Here is an 18,481-nt window from a genome sequence, read left to right as displayed (position 1 = left end):
CACATTTCTGAACCTCTATTTACTGGCATTATTGAATGTAATTGTTGAATGTAATTATAGATGAATTCTGCTCAAGAGATGGCATCATCGCAGGGAATGACTGAATCAGAAAGAGGAGGACCCAAGACACCTGTTAGCGCTCCACCCATTACTCCTGACAAAATGCTGTATCGCCAGAGATATAAGGAACGTAAAATTGGTCATCGTAGAGTGAACGAAGAGGGAGAAATAACATTTAAAAAAGTAAGTATATTTTCTTCAATGGTCCATTCATTTGTTTTTATTGGGTTTAGAGTATAGCAATAAAGAAAAAAAAGAGATTTATAAAACTTTAAGACGCAATTGATTTTTACAAAAGTAGTGCTACTTCAAGATATTATGCATTGTAATTATTTTATAACTATGTTTCAATCTCTATATACTGTTTTTGCATGAGTATTTAAGCATACTAGAAAATGATTTTATTTTTTCTTATTTTTTTGAAGTTATCTACTACAAATAATGGAACATGAATTATGAGTTAAGCTGTTTTATATCTGCTCCAATCTGAAAACATCAGACAGTCAGATATCAGACAAAAAAACTGGCCTCGCAAAAAAAGGAGAAAGATCTGAACTTCTTTTACAATCAATCAAATTCTATCAAGCCAAGAGAAATTCCTTATAGTATTTATTTATCTAACAGCCATGGAGTATAGTGCAAAATTTGATTTAAATAAATAATATTAAGTACACCATACCACTACATATTTTTAAATTAAACAAAAATATATGTTTTTTTAATATTAATTTAGCCGTGTGACGTGTTTTATTCAAAGGCATTCAAAAATGAAATAAACGATACTAGATTTAGCTCTCTATGCCAATTAGTTCTAGCTGTTAAAGAAATTTAAAAAGTGCAAAAGATTTAAACTTTTTAGTTTTCATCCATCTTGTTAGTTCTACCTAAGAGTCAAAATAAACTGACATTTTGTAGGGGTTTGTGCAGGGTAAATTTACTACCTTTTTAGCGATACCTTCACAAATTCAACCTGAGGAAAAATGGTAGTTTCACAAATTACTTTTAAAAAAGCAAGTCCTCATGCAAACCCGTGCTCGTTGCAATTTATGAAAAAGAGGAGCTTTTCTGTCAGCTATCTTTTACAAAAAAATAGCTCACGTTTGGTCAGATAATGCAATGTGATAAGTCTAACTGGTCGCTTATGCCATATCAAACCGAGCTTCTTTTTTTTTTTTTTAGTTTTTTATAATGAAATACCGAGTCTCTCCCTGTATAAACTACACAGGAAGTCAAAATTCTGAACATTATTTTAAACATTGGAATATTATCCTAAACACTATTGAAAATTTATTTTAACAAACCTTTATTTTTTGATGAAAAATTTTTTGTTCTCTGTGAAACTTTTTTCTGTTTGACCTAACAAAAATTTTATCATAATGAAAATAAATTTTACTGTTAAATGCATATTTTTATTAAATTCAAGTTGAAATTTAACTATGGACAATGATTTTTATGGATTTTTAAATTTGGATACAATTTTAAGCCTAGAAGTTTACAATAGCGAAATTATTTTTGAAATAGAATAAAAATAAATAGAAATTTATGAGTCATAATATGATTAATAAATGTATGATTTTTATTTATCGTGACAATTTTTGAAAATGTTTTCTTACTTTACCATATTTTCGTGTTGATTTTTTAATATAATTTTTGATTTTCACAAAATAGGTACCTCTCAAAAAAAAAAAAAAAAAAACCAGACAGACCTCTGTTTTAATTTTTTGTTAATTTTGTATGCAATTGCATTATTCTCATTGAATTCTTTTTCTTTCCTTAATATAGATAGGCACATCAGTTATAATGCAGAGTATACAACTGGGCATTGGCCATGCAATTGGGTCATTGGCCTCAAAGCCTGAGCGTGATCTACTTATGATGGATTTCACAATTGTTGAAACTGTCAGCTTCCCTCCGTTAGTATATCATTTTTACTTTTTCAGTAAGAACTCCCCCCGCCTCACTGCCATGGTAAGAAGAAAGGATAGCTTTACTTCACTCAGCGGGTTAACGCTATAGAGCGACGAAAATAATTACCTTTATCTCTCCAACCTAAGCCAAAATCTGTCCTAAACAGTGACCCCACACACCTACTTGAAATAGTTAAAATTTGTCACCATAGTAACCACCACAAGTCCAATGACTGGGGGAGTTCTTACTTTAGACAAACTATACAATAGTCGGCTTTGTTGTTCATTCTTAACTCTATTTGATTATAATAATGATTATACTATTTTATTTGTAAATTTAGTATTCAATATATTTATTTATAAAGTTTTTAATATGCAAGCACAAGATTCTTCTGATTTGGCAAAATTCCCGACTTTCTAAACTTTATAAGAAATTCAATTATTAAACTTACGCAAGCATATTGAATATTTGCATGAATTTCTAAAGTTTATAAATCTTGATTTATAAGCTTTCTTTATAAATCGTGATTTTATTCTCTTTAATCATGATTTATATAGAAAGTTTAATAGTGTTTTAGACTGTCAATCTACACTTATACTTTGAAAAAAAAATTATTAATAAAATGATATAATATATTAATAAAACAATATATTAATAAAACGATATAATATTTTAGCAATCTTTTTACATCATTATGTTTTACTATACTCTTTTATGAAAAGTATTGGAAGAATAATTTATTTTAATTACTTAAGAAATTCATTAAAGAAGAGCCCTGGTTTATGTTTTTTAGTCATTTTCCTGAATATTACATCCATATTTCCCCTTTTACAAATTGGAATTTCTGAGTCTTTGAAACTTTAATTTAGATACTATTATTCTTTTCTATTGTATTATTATTATTCTATTGTTATTACTATTCTATTATTATTATTTTGACGCCCGGCGGCTGAGCGGTAGCGCTTCACAATGTTGTGCCACATGTCCCTGGTTCAATCCTCGGGCCGGGCAAGGTTGACTCAGGCTTTCATCCCTTCAGTGGGTCGATTGATGAGTTCCAAGCATGCTTGGGAACTAAACACTGGGGGTTCCGTGTTCGGCTGACCACCTGACCGGAACATCTGCTCCTGCACCCCTAAGCCCAAGGTCAAGAAAACTGAGATGGGCACAGTAGGCCTTGGCCCTCTATGGGCTGTCGTTTAGTTTAGTATTATTATTATTTTGATAATGATTATTTTCATCTTCTGTTATAGGGATGGATCTAGTGTCACACCTGCTCACAGCTTCTCTGAATTCAAGTTCAAAACCTACGCTCCCCTCGCATTCCGCTATTTCCGAGATCTGTTTGGGATTGCTCCTGACGACTTTTTACTCTCCCTCTGCAATCATCCCATGCGTGAATTAAACAACCCTGGCGCCAGTGGAAGCATTTTTTATGTCACCGATGATGATGAATTCATAATAAAAACTGTACAAAAGGGAGAGGCTGAGTTTTTACAAAAACTTCTGCCAGGTTACTACATGAATCTAAATCAGAACCCCAGAACTTTACTTCCAAAGTTTTTCGGACTTTACTGTTACCAGGTATATCTGTAAAATTAGGAAATATTTTACCTTTTTTGTACCTAAGTAGTTTTTCTGTATATAACTTGCTCTGATAAGAAATTACTTAATATGGTAGATTTTCATAACATTCCTTTGACATGTGAGGCTTTATATTAACAGTTAGGTGCACAGTGTTTTTAAAAAGTGTTTATTTTTGATTTAAGTTTTTTAAAAGTCCTTACAGGTGCTTTTTATATTCAGAGTTTGAGAAAAGGGCTTGATTTTTTTATCTTATAAAAAAAGATTTTCTCTTTGCCATGACGGTTGTTGTATTAAATTGCAAATGCAAAAAATGCACAATTTTTCACATTTTTCTCTGCTATATTTATCAGAAACTAGTTACTTTATCATGATTATGTAAAGTTTTTGAGTTATATTGATTTTATGTTTATAAATTACGAACCTTAAATGATAAAAAAAATATAATTTTTGTTACTGCACAGATCCTAATTATGATTTGGGGGGAGGGGTGATTAAAAATAATTTTTGAATGCTTAAAAAGTACTTATTTTTTGTTAAAAAATCTGGCTACGCACCCTGTCTGTATATCTCTTGCTCTGATAAGAAATTCTTTAATACGGTAGATTTTCATAACACTAATTTGAAGTGTGAGGTTTTGTATTACAGTAGCTACACAAATATCTGACGTCCAATCACTGGCAGTACATTTGACACTATTCATTATTAGACCTGCAGTTTCTAATTAAAAAGTTTGGCTGCTAAAAATAAAGAATTAAAAGTAAGATTTCTCAATTTTTTAAAAAAAAAATCTTTTTCTCATTTTCAATTATTATATAAGATCTAAAAACAAATATTTTTTTATTTTAAATTTTATTTAACCCACAACAAAATTGGGGTAATAGGACTCGTGGAACAATGTTGTGTCATTTTACTCATGGTTCAATTATTATTTTCATAGACTTTTTATATGTCTGCTTTTTTAAGAGTGTTTCTGATAGACATTTTTTCTTTTATTGCCACTTTTTAAATGAGTTTTTCCACTTCTGAGTTTTGTTTTTATCATTGGGCTGCAATTTGAATAGTTTTTCTGTAATTTTTTTCTCTTTTTTATTGCCTTTTTTCCCCTAAGAATACATATTTTTTAAAACCTTTTTTTTCAAAATTTTGCATATTTTAATTGCAAATTTTGTATATTTTGCATTATTTGAAAGCATTTCTAATAATTTTTTTTCAATTGTGCCATCTCTTTCAAATTATGTGGTAAAACAAAAAACTGAGATTTTCAGTGTTAAGATTTGTTTTTAGAAATAAAAACAAGATAATATCTTAACAGTGATTGTGTTTTTTACTTTTGAGTATTTTTTTTATTATGGCTCAGCATTAATTGAAGTTTATTTTTAGTAATTTTTATAGACTACAACCATTATATTTTTTTTCTTCACTTTATCATTTAGTTTTTAATCAAGACATTAAAAATAGAGATTTGTTTTACTTAATAATTCTGCATTTCCCGTGAATTCTAATTACCTTTATCTCTCNTTTTTTTCTTTATAGGGACACTGTTTAAACATGTCCCTCTGAAACTAATTTATTTAAGACCAACAGTTTCTGAAATTTAAAAGAATTAACTCGCATACTATAAAGCTTAACTAACAGAGAAAATTGCTTTGTTAAAAACAGTGTTTGTACCCGTAAAAAATTTAAAAAAAAAAAACTATTTTTTTTAAAAAGGTATATCGAACAGCAGACAGTAGATTCAGTAAAGTTTTCTTTGCTGGGAAATATAAATTATTAAAATTTGGGATACAGTCTTGATTTGTGATGAAACTAAAAATTGAAATTTGCACTTATAAAATACTAAAAATATATTTAAAAAAAAATTGTACCATAAATATTATATTATTAATATCCAGTCAGGGAGAGTGTCGATATTTTTACAATACTCCTGGATAACTTCACATGATATATTGATGTGTAATCGAAGAGCAACTGCAGTGTTGCCACCGTCTACTGAAATGTGACTATTTGCAACTATTTCCGGCCCGACTATAGCAACTTTTTCTACTATTAGAAAAAGCTACTATTTTCAGGAAAAGGAGACTATTGGGAGACTTTTCTTTCCTCCAGCGATGATTTTTATCATAAATTGTGTTGACAACCTGCCACATGTGGGAGCTCCTGAACACAATGAATCTTTTTTTCTTAAAAAATAAAAAATGTTAAATTGCAAATTTGAGTCATCATTTTTTAATGCACTCAAGTTGCACAGTTTCCATTGCAAGTCTATTTTGTTTCTATCTGTTGCTATCTGTTTTGTTTGTATAGCTGTTCCAACGTATATTGCTACGAAATTCTGCAGAATTTAAAAAACCCAATTTTTCATATGATATACTGATGCGTGAATTTAGAATTTGAATAATGTGTATCGATATATAGATATTTGCTAAATCCTCAGGGGGGATAGTTATGATGATAGTGGGGGAAGTTTGTTTTGGAAAAGTATGTTTTTTCTATGGAAAAGTATTTAATTTTTAGACTTTTTTCATATAAAAATTTAGTGTTCGAGTGCTAATGATTATATAAAAATTATCATATTTGCCATCCACTTGACTAATTAGTTTTCACGGTATATGGCAAATCATTTAATAAAATTTTAGTCATATTACTGAATTTTTTTTTTTCTTCTTATTTCGGCAACTATTTTCATGCTACTAAGAAAAACTTTTTGTTCATTTTCTGTGGCAACCCTGCAATTGATAGTGCTGCTCATTCATCCTGTGTAAATTCTGTTATTGGGTGTATGTTGCTTTAAAATGTCATTATTTTGCTTAGAATATATGAAATAGCAATAATTTTAGTCTTTTTTTTTTTTTTTAAACAAATTTATTTTTAACTTTTAAAAATTTTTAGTCTAAATAAAATGAAAATGCATCTCCTAAGATGTGTTTTTTTTTATTTATTTTTATTTTTGCAAAGAAGTGTTTTGAACATTTTCAAAAATCCCCAACCTTGTTACTTAATGGTTGTAAATTTTGCTTATCGTAAGTTATTTGCAAGTCATGTCAAATGATTAACCTGAGTTTTAATATTTGATGAGCTAAACTTCTGAAGAGGTGTTTTTCTTAATCTAATAATGTAATGTTACCCTGAGGATGCAACAGTAACAAGTAGTAGTTAGAAATTAAATTAGAATTATTTTAGAAATGTCTTTCAGTTTTGCCCTTCATTTCTTAAGTTTTAATTAATATTTACTTCTTTTTTTTTTAAATCCTGTAAGAGGAACGAGTATTCAGCTTTTATATATAAATTCTTAAACTTAAATAGAAACATTTTTCTCATACTAATAAATGTTAAAATTATTCTCTTAATATAAACCCTTTAAGCCATGTATTTTTTATTATTAATATTATAATTATCCTTTTATATTAACTCTTGGAAGAGAATTCAGGGATTTGTCTAGGACAAATTTACTACCATTTAGCAGTACCTTTACAGATTCAACTTAAGGAAAAACTGTAGTTTTGCAAAATACTTTTAAAAAAGCAAGTTCTAAAATTCTCTTCCCCCCTCCCACTACTTAAAATTTGTTGTTGTATTTCTGTAAAAATGATAAACCAGGAATTAATTACGCATTTTGATTTGCAATGGAACCCTTCCGTGGATTGCTTTTCTGAGGAAAAAGAGCTCTACGAATATGTATCCACTTGAAAATGTTCTCATAATGAAAAAAACTTTTAATGCTAGTGCTCTTAAATGTATGTTTTTATTAAATTCAAGTTGAAATTTGACCATGGACAATGATTTTTATGGATTTTTAAATTTGGATACAATCTTAAGCCCAAAATTTTACAATAGCATAATTGTTTTTGAACATATGAGACAAATATATATAGAAATTTACCAGCCGTCAATGATTTTTATTTGTGGAAACAATTTTTTAAAATATTTTCCATATTTTACCATATTTTTGTGTTGATTTTTTAATATAATTTTTAATTTTCTCAAATTATGTCTAAATTTTCATAAAATAGGTACCTTTTAAAAAAAACCTAGGCTAACTCCTGTAATTACCATGCACCTATTTCTCATAGCCCTAAATGTGTTATTGCTTTATATTAAAAGTTTTGTATACACTTAGTTTCTTGTTGGGCAGTTATTTCATTATTTGTTCCAAATTTCTGGATATTCCAATGTAATCCTTTACATCCCATGTGCATCCCATGTAGCTATGTAATTATAGTTTGATTGTAAATTGTTGAATAATTGAGTTTCGATTTACTATCATTCTTATAAATTTTCACTTAGTATCAACATTTCTGAAATGCTGCAAATAATTTTAAAAGTGGTACAAGGCCAAATAATTTTATCTTTGTAAGCTGTACGCTAAATGCTTGTACATCAATCGTTCATGAATAACCATTAAATAGCATTTTTGTATTTCAGACATTATACAATAACAAAATATGTTGACTTTTCAAGTCAAAAATATTTCTGAATCAATATTATACAACACGAGGCATTTTTTACGTTCCCAAACAAAAATTCTCTTACTTTTGTCTACAAGAAGTTGGAACATACAATGGAATAGGAATATAAATATTTTAAACTTTTTTCTATTGGCCTCACTTTCATTTAATGGCTTCACAAAACATGAGAAGTCAAAAATGGTACCCGAAAGTAATTTGAATGACTAAAACAGTTTTTTGTTGTAATATTTCAGACAATTTTCTTTAAACTTAACTCTTATTTCTTTATTTTGTTTTCCAGTGTGGAGGTAAAAATATCCGTTTAGTTGTGATGAATAATTTATTGCCTTCCTGTATCAAACTGCATGAAAAATATGATCTGAAAGGTAATTTGTGAATTTAACATTTAATAATTACTGTAATTATTTAAGATGAAGAATTATTTGGTACTAATACATATATTATTTATGTGATATACATACATGTCATTTTTTTTTAAAGTTTTCTGTCACTCTTTAAAGACTTCTTATCTGCTACTTTCTGCTTCTCCGCAGAAGAATCTATGTTTACTTTGATAGCAAAATTTGTGCATTCATGCTCGATTCCTTTTTAATGAATTGATTTAATATTTAAACTACCATTAACATTCAAATATACAAAGACTTGACTGTTTATTGTGTTTTAAATCGTGCTGAAATGTGAATTAAGTAATTGTCTACAATATCACTTTATTAATTTTACTACCACCAGGAAATTTTTTTTAAAGATTGTAAAAGTTGGCAGATATGAGACCTTATTTTTTAAAAATCTTTTTCTTGTAAATACAGTACAGAACCCGTTATCCGGAAATCAGAAAACCGGAAAACCAAAAAACCGGAACGAAATTCGATAAATTTTCCCGCCATTTTAAAAAAAAAAAAGTAATTTTTCCTCATAAGATTTTAGGATTTTTCTTTCCTTTTTGAAAGATTTTCACCTTACCATCATTTTGGAAATAATCGTTAGTGTATTACTTCATCGTTTTTTCTTCTTTTTAAGATTATTTCCAAAAAAAAATTTTTTTAAGTTGGGTTTAACAATTAAAGAAACATCTTTTTGTAGCGATTCAGAAAACCGGAAAAATCAGTTATCCGGAATAGCGATGGTCCCAATCGTTCCGGATAATCGGTTCCCTACTGTACATGTCTGGTACCAACAAAAAATATATGACTGCTTTTAAACGAACCTCATCCGAAGGATTTCTCTTTTTTGTTTGAATATATATTTTGTTTGATAATATGTTTGATATTTTGTTTGAATATCATTGACGATAGCGAATCAAAAACTTGATTATACAAAATTTTAAGACTTATGCTAAATCCATTTAACAAGATGTTTACATACATGCGATTCTTCCGCCAATTCGATTCTTTTGGTTTGGCGAATTCTCGCCATTTTGAATCTCTGGAATCTTTTTTGCGATTTCAATATCATAGATCTTCGTATTTCTCTTCTCATTGGCACGACAGCCCAGGGTGGACCCTGGCCTTCTCAACAAGCCCATGCCAAGACATTCTTCCCTAAGCCAAGGCTCTCCAGTTTATTATCTTTAAAACTTGTAGGTCCTTTTCAAGGCAGTCTAAAAATCAAAAATCTTAGGTTTGGTCGTCCTTTTTTTCTTGTACTTGCTGGCCTGGCACTGAACACTTTTTTGGTTGTCCTGCTATCCTCCATTCTCACAATGTGGCCTGCCCATTTAATCCTTTGAATTTTGATAAATTGAATGACATCAGATTCTTGTAAAGTTCCGTGTTTGATCTTCTAAACCAGGTACCGTTTTTACTTATTCCACCAAAAATGCTTCGCAGTATTTTTCTCTCAAATCTAGCTATCATATTTTCATCTCCACGGGTCATTGTCCAGGTCTCATATGCGTATGTGAGCACTGATCGTATAAGATATTTATAGAGTAACACTTTTGTTTTTCTTTTTATTAGGCTTGACTTATATTTTTTGAGACCATAAAAACACTTATTGGCCATCGTGATTCTCGTGTGTATTTCTTGTGCAGTGTCATTTTTGTTGTTCATCTTAGAACACAAATAGGTAAAGCTATCAACGGCTTCGAATTTGTATGCTCCAATTTCAAACTGTGTTTCTTTATAGCCAGCTTTTGTGCAGGGCATATATTTAGTTTTATTTTCATTGATTCTTAATCCCATCTTAATGGCTTCCTTCTCCAGACATAAAAAGGATTGTGTTAGTGCTGTCTGCGTTCTAGCGATAATATCTAAATCATCAGCAAAAGCCAATATTTGAACTGATTTGTTGAAGATATTTCCTCGGATGTTGATGTTGATGTTTGAGTCCCTTACTTTTTTTTCTTCTAATACTAGATTAAAGAGGAGACATGCCAAGGCATCTCCCTGTCGAATACCATTTTTAATTTCTATTGGATGGGAAAGACAATTATGTATCTTGACCATGATTTTGGTTTCACTTAGTGTCAAGCTAATCAGCTTCACTAGTTTCTCCGGTATATTAAATTCTCTTAAGACTGATATTAGAGTTTTTCAGTTAATACTATCATAAGCTGTTTTAAAATCAATAAACAGATGGTGCGTGTCAATACCAAATTCTATGTTAAAAATTTGCTCTGAGGTGGATCGCCCCTTCCTGAATCCAGTCTGATAATCTCCAATTATATTGTCGACAAGTGGGGAGAGTCTTTTGAAAAGGATGTTAGAAAATACTTTATAACTTGTACAGAGCAGGATAATTCCTCTGTAGTTTGAGCAATCCAGCATATCTCCTTTCTTATGTATCGTACAGGTCATGCTGGTTTTCCACTCTTCAGGGATTAATTCTTCGTATTTACCTGTTTTGAAAGTTATGCATTGAGATTATTATTCACGTGATTTAAAAATCCCACATAACGATTCCTATTTGCGAGATTTAAAAATCCAATATCATAATATCTAAGTGATGGGGGAAAAAAACCCACCTTATTTGAAGGAATTGAAATTATCACTGTTTTCTTTTCTTGTCATTTTAGTCATTATCTAGTCTTCTAAATGTTTTTAGAATGTAAGTAATAAATTAAAAAAAGATATCTTCAATTTCAAACAATTTTAATGCAAATTGTAGCAATTTTGAAAATTGAAATTTTGAAGGAAAAAGAAAGTAAAAGCTGAGAGTAATTATGATAGCTTGAGAGTAATTACTTAGAATGTCTTTTATTTTGTTAACAATCAATATATATATATTTAAATTTGTTTTCTAGGGAGTACCTACAAGCGGAAAGCAAATAAAACGGAGCGTAAAAAATCCTCTCCAACATTTAAAGATTTGGACTTCATAGATCACCATAATGAAGGAATTTTACTTGAACATGACACCTACAATGCATTGATCAAGACAATGCAAAGAGATTGCAGAGTAATTTTTTCCTTTTTTTACCCTCTCCCATTTGAATGGTTAATGAAGTCCTATTAATATTAGTAAAAATGCACAGAAATAATTAAATCTTGGGCCAGTGTTACCTCAGAAGGAAATATGTTTCTTTCAGGTTACAAAAATAAGACTGTAAGAAACTGGAGAAAATATTAGTTTGTTAAAAATGTTCTGCAACTCTTGTGAACATTTCAACTTTAAGAATTTTCATTTTGTGTTGTTGTTTTTCGGTGTTCTTAGTGTAAACTTTCATCAATAAGCTCTAAATGACTTTGGATGAAACTGAACGTCGGGCTTTGATTCGCTATTGCTATAAACGAGATCTTTCTGGAAGGGCGTTGCGAAACTTTTTTAACAACCTAATAGTAGGAACTAAAAATGATCAATACAATTGTTCAGCAATAAGTTTTAAAGGAGTAGCTTAAATATAAACAAATTAAATTTAATGTAGTATTAAAAAGTAAGAAACTCGTTTAGAAATTATGTTTATTTTCATATTTAGTTGTATGGAAAATTTTAAAATCTATATGTTTAAGTTTGAGGGATTTACAAAATTTGCATTCTATTTTTAATCGTGGATTTAATGTTTTTTTTTTAGCAGTGTATATGTTAGTTGGTAGTATATGCTTAGTTTGTTAATTCAGCGTTGTTAATAAAGATTTTATGATGTTGTTTTAACAGATTATATAATTATAAAATAAGATTTCATAAAATACAGAAACAGTGTTGCTACGCTACCTAGAAAAGTAAGGGTGTTTGGAAATTGACTGAAAAATCAGGGAATTTTTATTGAAAATCTGGAAATGTCAGGGAGTTTAGTTTGACTACCGTGAAACTTGTGGCCTTTGCTTTTACTATGCGTTCACATTTCTTATGCAAGAGTTCCCTTGTTTGACAAGAAACCAAATTTTACAGGTTTTGTGCCTCAATTATTTTTTTGGTTTTGGTGCCTCAGTAAACTTTCAAATGATAGAATGCATAACGGATGGATTATACTACACATTGTCTATTCCTATTTTTTATTAAGAAATTTACTAGGATTGTATTTTTATTATCTCGTATAAATTACGAATATTTTTCATTGTCAATTTTCTTAATCCTCTATCATTACCGAAATTATGCATCGTTGGTGTCAACAACAGTATGGTGACTTTTTATGGTACCACCCCATAATGAAATAGTTCCATTTCTCCATTAATTTTGTTTTTCGGTACAAAACTTTTTTTAAAAAATTTATTTCAATTACCGATGATTTTTAATTATTCGAGTTCTATAAAAACAAGTTTTAAAAGCATAACTAAAATAAACACGATGGTGTCAAATTACCATGGAAATATTAATTTGGTGATTTAGTTTGCATATGCTACCACAATTATGTTAATCATTCAGATAATCTTGCATAGCAAAAAAATAATAATAAAGTATAACAGAATGTGCAAATAACATCTTTTTTTTATTACTTTTTTTAATTTTATTTTATTATAACATAGCAAACGTAACTGATGATATCTTTAAAATATTTGAAAAACTGAATGGTCTATAACTCATTTTAAAGCACTGGTTTCCGCTAAATGAGCGAGAAAATTCCAATTTTTTTAACTGTCACTGTGTTTAAAATATAATTAATGAATTGTAAATCAGGATTCTTATTCTGTGTTTACAATTTTACACATTTAGATTCATTTTGAATCTCACATTCTTAGAGCTTACTGTATACCCTTAATCTGGTTTACAATCAGTCAGGTGGACATAAGCAGAAATTCTTTATTTTATTATATATATAGATTATTTGCTGTCCTTCGCCATGAATTGACGTTATTAGATTAATCAAAGCACATTTTTAGCGAAATAAAGGCTTACTGCATTATTCAGTATTATCTGGCACAATGCTGTTTCTCAAAATTCTCATGATAATGAAAATTTACCATATACAAGCTGCTTTCTCCTGTACTTATATCTTCGAGGGGCTGTGAAAAATCTTTTATAAAACTGCACATTATTGATGTCAATAATATTATGGCGGCTTTTTACATTATCCTGTAGCGAATAAGTATATTTTCTCCACCAATTAAACTTTTTAGTACATTGCTTGTTTCTTGTTTCAATTAGTACCTATTACCTATTTTTCCCTTGATTTTTTACTTAAATTACCATTAATTTTAAATTATTTAGCTTCATAAATATCCGCTTTAAAAGCATAGCAATAAACAAAATGCCTCGTTTCAGATAACCTTAAAAATATTAATCTGACAATGCAAATACTTATCAGATGACGAAAAAAAATTTAAAAAATTCTTTTTTTTCTCTCCATTTTGTAGTGAGTAGTATTTGGCAACTTATAAAAAAAAAAGTAGATTTGAATATCTTAAAAATTTAAAAAGTTTCAAGCAATCTTCTAAGTAGTCTTCTTATTCTTTAATAGAATGCTCAAGATAAAAAGGGTTTTCCAATTATACCAATAGAAAAAAGCTCACCAGTAATAGATTTTGAATAAATTGTTAACAAATTGTCAAAAACAAAAATATTTAAAACGAAAATTCATGTATCATAATAATGTATTAAAATTTGAAAACCAACATTGAAAGGGCAAAAAAAAATACGTATTGCGTATAGTGTGTGTCAAAGTGATTATTCAATCACAAAATTTTAATGTCTTAATAATATATTTAAAATATCAGATGCTTTTAAACCTTATTGCAAAGACTTAAAAATTATAAGTAACTGTAAAAAAATGATTATACAACATGGATTTAAGATAAAATTGCTGTGAATTGAATGCAATTCAAACTTAAGTATGAAATTTGTGTGTCTTAATAACTTTGTATAAAAAAATAATTTAAAAAAATCAATGTGGAAGTAGTTTTGAAATAAATTATAATAAGAGGTTATATAGATTGTAAAGCTCTGTTTAGAACTAAAATAAATAGAAAAGAATCATTTCATTTTTAAAAAATTAAATATAAGAAATTTTACTTCTTTATTCTACATAAAATTTTATTTGCCTCCATTTGAACTATTCATTAAATAGTTATCATTAAACAATTATATTTTTTAATTTTTAGTCTCTTCCGTTTTTGCAGTTTCTCCCAGTGTGTTTTAAAAAATAGATTTCTTTCAAACAACAGGGTTACCACTCCACAGGGAAAATCTGGAAAATACAGGGAATTTACAAATCTCCTGAAATAACAGGAAAAATGAAAGAAAATTTCTTTTTTTTTTCTTTACAATTTGGTACTAAAATACTGAGAATTTTGTTTCTTAGTTTTGTTTAAAAAATGGATATCTGCGCACCTGGAAAGTCCTGAATTTCGGTATTGAACAAAATTTTTCAGGTTATGATTTTTGCTATTTTTTTAAAAAAATCATGGAAAGTCCTGGATTTAGGTCTCTGAAAAATCTAATTTTTAAAATGGAATCTCCCTCTCCCCAATTTCATCCTGTTCCAAACATCTGAATTTCTAACAAAATCACCACTCAGTCATATTTTATTTGAGTATAAAATAATTTTATCATGTTCTTTAAAAATTATGGTGTTCTTTCAAAAAATGAACGAAAAAATATCATATCTAGAGCGAATTATCCTTTAAACTCTCTTCTGTGATTTAAGAATTTTTATTATTATTATTTTTTTTAAATTTTATCAATTTAAAATTCTAGTTGAATCAAGCCAGTTATTGGCGAATTTTTTTAATTCCGAAATGAACAGAAAAATCAGGAGTATTTCTTTCCTTTCTGATGAACAAGAAAAATATCTTTAGAATATAATTCTGCAGAAAAATTTTTTTTTAGCTTTTGTGTTTTTTTCAACTATTTTATTGTTTCAACTCTTTCTTTACTCTGTTTTTTAAGTTTAAAATCTATAAATATGAAGATGAAGAGTATAATAGTTTTGGTTATGCCTATTTCGAATAATGTTATTATAATGCTTTTTTTAATTTATTGTTGCGTTTTTGTTGGAGAAAATAGCAATTTCGTTAAGTCATGAAAAATTCTTGGAATTAGTCATGGAAAATCATGAAAAGTCATGAATTTGAAAATCTAAAATGTAGCAGATACCCTGTCTATGGGATATTTAAGGATGATGTTCCAACTATACTAAACTATTTCATTTACTACTATAGCATTATCTAAGCTGTTTTCCCAGCCATTAAAACTAGCCCACTATAGCTGACACAAGAGCACGGTAATTGTTGTTTCCTCTTAATATAGTGTGTATAATATGTAGAGGGTAAACAAAGATAATTTTTTTAAAAACTAGATTTGAGTGGCAACCCTGAACAAAATGCTATTCCTGATTGTAATTAAAACAGACTATTTAGAATGAAATCTCATTTTTTTAGGTTCTGGAATCATTTAAAATAATGGACTACTCTTTATTGGTCGGTATTCACAACATTCATGCTGCTCACAGAGAAAGGGAGAAACATTTGGTGAGATGATTTCATTGATATCTAATAAATTAATATTTAAAGAGATACTATATGTCAAATTGTTATTCTGATACACCATCTGGTCGAAAGTATCCGGACACCCGGTTGTTGTGGTGGAAGCATAATGGTGTGGGGGTGTTTGTCGTAGTTTTAACTCGGTTTGTCAGTTCCGGTGATCGGAAACACGAACTCTGAGGGACAATGTTGCACTCCCTTCTCTATGGCAATATTTCCGGCCCATTTCTCTTCCAGCTTCACACAGACGTGGTTTGAGGAAATGGATGTTTGAAAACTGGGCTGGCCTTCGCAGAGCCTCGTTCTAAATCCCATAGAACATCTCTTGGGCGGGTGGCATATTACATAGTCGTCCTCACTACAAGCATTCAGTGATGGAAAACTATTTGAATCAAAAGCTTGTGGAAAGTGTGCAATTTAGTATATTAGGCAACAATTAGCATGAAATTTATATTTTGTGAAATCTACTGGATTTTTTCCTGTGTATGTTAGCAACTATGTTTACAGTGCAGTGATCTTGTTTGTGTTGTTATTTAGAATAATTGTTTTATGTTTCCAGGTTCAAATTTATTCTTTATTTGATGTAACTTATGATAACAACAGAGTGGATTTTTGTCTTTAAAAATTTATAAAAGTTTTAAGCTTGAAAAAAAAAAGTTACTTATTTAGTAAGTAATTTGTAATAGTTATAAAATTTAGTTATAGAATAAGTTATCTAAGTTATCATTTAATAAAAAGTTTAAATTAATATTATGTATTATTAATTCATTTTACCTGAGTTTGGTTTGGTAAATGTAAAAAAAATCTGATTTAAATCCAAGTTATTTATTTATTTTTTAAATTATAATTTTTGCCAGTCCTGCATTTTTTTTTCTTTTCATAATCTTTAGAAATTTCTGTTTATTTGTATCTTCTTAAATTTTTTATTTATTTATTTATTATTTTTTTTATAGGAACAATACAGAAAAGATCAGGAGGAAGATAATGGTAATTCCCCTCCTTTTTAACATGATACGTATGATAAAGTTTAATGTAGATTTAGTCTAAATTTGTGTTCTTTTTAGAATTAATGACCAATGTGGATTGTTGTGCTTAAAATGCTTGTATTATACATATTCATAGCATTGAATGAGAATCCTTTTTTATTCTTTAATTTTGTTTTGATTGCAAACTCTAAACTATTAAATATAAAGTGTCAAAAAATGACTTGTCTTTTGTGCGGTAACTCAGTTTGAGCAGTTTAATTTTTGCAACAGAAAACAATGCAATTTTTGTCCAGAACATTGAAAGATTTTGCAACTAACCAAGCAACAATAAGTTGCTAATGAGGCATAATTTTGATTGACCCAAAAGTAAACAAGTTTTAAATCCTTTTTTATGAATTCTTTTAATAATTCTACAGCCAGATGGATAATTTTCTTTAACTTATTAAAAATAAGAAAAAATACTCTGTTTACAATTCCCTGTTTCAAAAACTATCAATAACATATAAGCTTTCTTTTAAACTGAATTTGATCTGAATCACTTGTAAGATATGCGAAGACTTTATTAATAAGCACTACAGTAACACTCGGTAAACTCAGTAACGCTATTAATTCTTTTGCAGATAGCTCAAAAATATTCTGCCACAGGGATGTGTGTAAAATAATTATGCATGTTTTTTTTTAGCTTCCCCCGTCCAGCCGGTTCAGTCGGATAAAGGAGGTGGTGGTGTGGGTACAAGTTTAGTTCGAAGCAAGTCCATAAACAAGCAGAGGCTTGCTGCATTTTCAACAGCAATGGAATCCATCCAAGCCGAAACAGAAACAGCAGATGAAAGAGATGATGTCCCGTAAGTTTTCTTCCAACAATATTGGACTAAAGCAATTTTTAAAAAAGATGATTTTATTTAAACATGTTTTGTGTAAACCTAAGAACAATATCGATTTAATATCTGGCCTTTTGAATAAATTTTTCATACATAAAATTCCTTTCAACCAAATGCTCAGGGTTGCCACTTCACAAGAAAAACTTAGAAAATACAGGAAATTTAAAAATTGCCTAAAATAACGGGGGAAATGCAGAGAACTTAGATTTTTCTTTACAATTTAGGAAAATACATGGAAATTTGGTTTTTACTTTACAAACTGGTAAGATACAGAGAATTTTGTTTCTTATTTTTGTCTTTTAAAAAATGGTGGTCAAAGCTTAATCTATGGGATATTTAACCATGATATTTCAGCTATCCTAAACTTTATTTAAGTATGTTCAGCTGTTTTCCTAGCAATTAAAACTAATAAATATAGTTAGCCCAATATAGCTCACACAAGAGCACAGTAATTGTTGTTTCCTCTTAATATAGTGTGTATAATGTGTACAGGGAAAAAACATAAATTTTTTTTTCCAGATTTGAGTGGCAACCTTGATGGTTTCATAAAAAAATGAAATATTAATGCTTGACCTTTTTTTTTTAATAACCAGCCGTTGAACAGTTGAAACAATTTTTCAGTTTACCATTGTAAATGTTAAAGTCTGTTCCTTGTAATTTTGAACCCAACTCAATATGTAAGGAAACTGTTGGATCACGCATTTGGGGCAACTAGTCTTTGGTGAAATTGCCACGCG

The 18,481-nt window shown here is 29.0% G+C and overlaps 1 protein-coding gene across 4 annotated transcripts in view; it reads left to right on the top strand.

Moving 5' to 3' along the window:
* The window catches only part of LOC107444683 (phosphatidylinositol 4-phosphate 5-kinase type-1 alpha), a 68,293-nt gene that overhangs the window by 15,469 nt on the left and 34,343 nt on the right, over positions 1-18,481 (top strand). For all 4 annotated transcript variants that reach the window (XM_043055235.2, XM_071183727.1, XM_043055234.2 and 1 more), the window contains 8 exons: positions 61-243; positions 1,843-1,973; positions 3,222-3,552; positions 8,302-8,386; positions 11,263-11,417; positions 15,773-15,862; positions 16,831-16,864; positions 17,546-17,708. In XM_043055235.2, coding sequence (XP_042911169.1) covers positions 61-243; positions 1,843-1,973; positions 3,222-3,552; positions 8,302-8,386; positions 11,263-11,417; positions 15,773-15,862; positions 16,831-16,864; positions 17,546-17,708 — 1,172 coding nt within the window. The remainder of the gene's footprint in view (positions 1-60; positions 244-1,842; positions 1,974-3,221; positions 3,553-8,301; positions 8,387-11,262; positions 11,418-15,772; positions 15,863-16,830; positions 16,865-17,545; positions 17,709-18,481) is intronic.

Source organism: Parasteatoda tepidariorum, chromosome 7 (genome assembly GCF_043381705.1).
Source record: "Parasteatoda tepidariorum isolate YZ-2023 chromosome 7, CAS_Ptep_4.0, whole genome shotgun sequence".
Classification (NCBI taxonomy): Eukaryota; Metazoa; Arthropoda; class Arachnida; order Araneae; family Theridiidae; genus Parasteatoda; species Parasteatoda tepidariorum.
The sequence above is the reverse complement of the archived record's forward strand: the minus strand, read 5'-3'. Positions and strand labels throughout refer to the sequence as shown.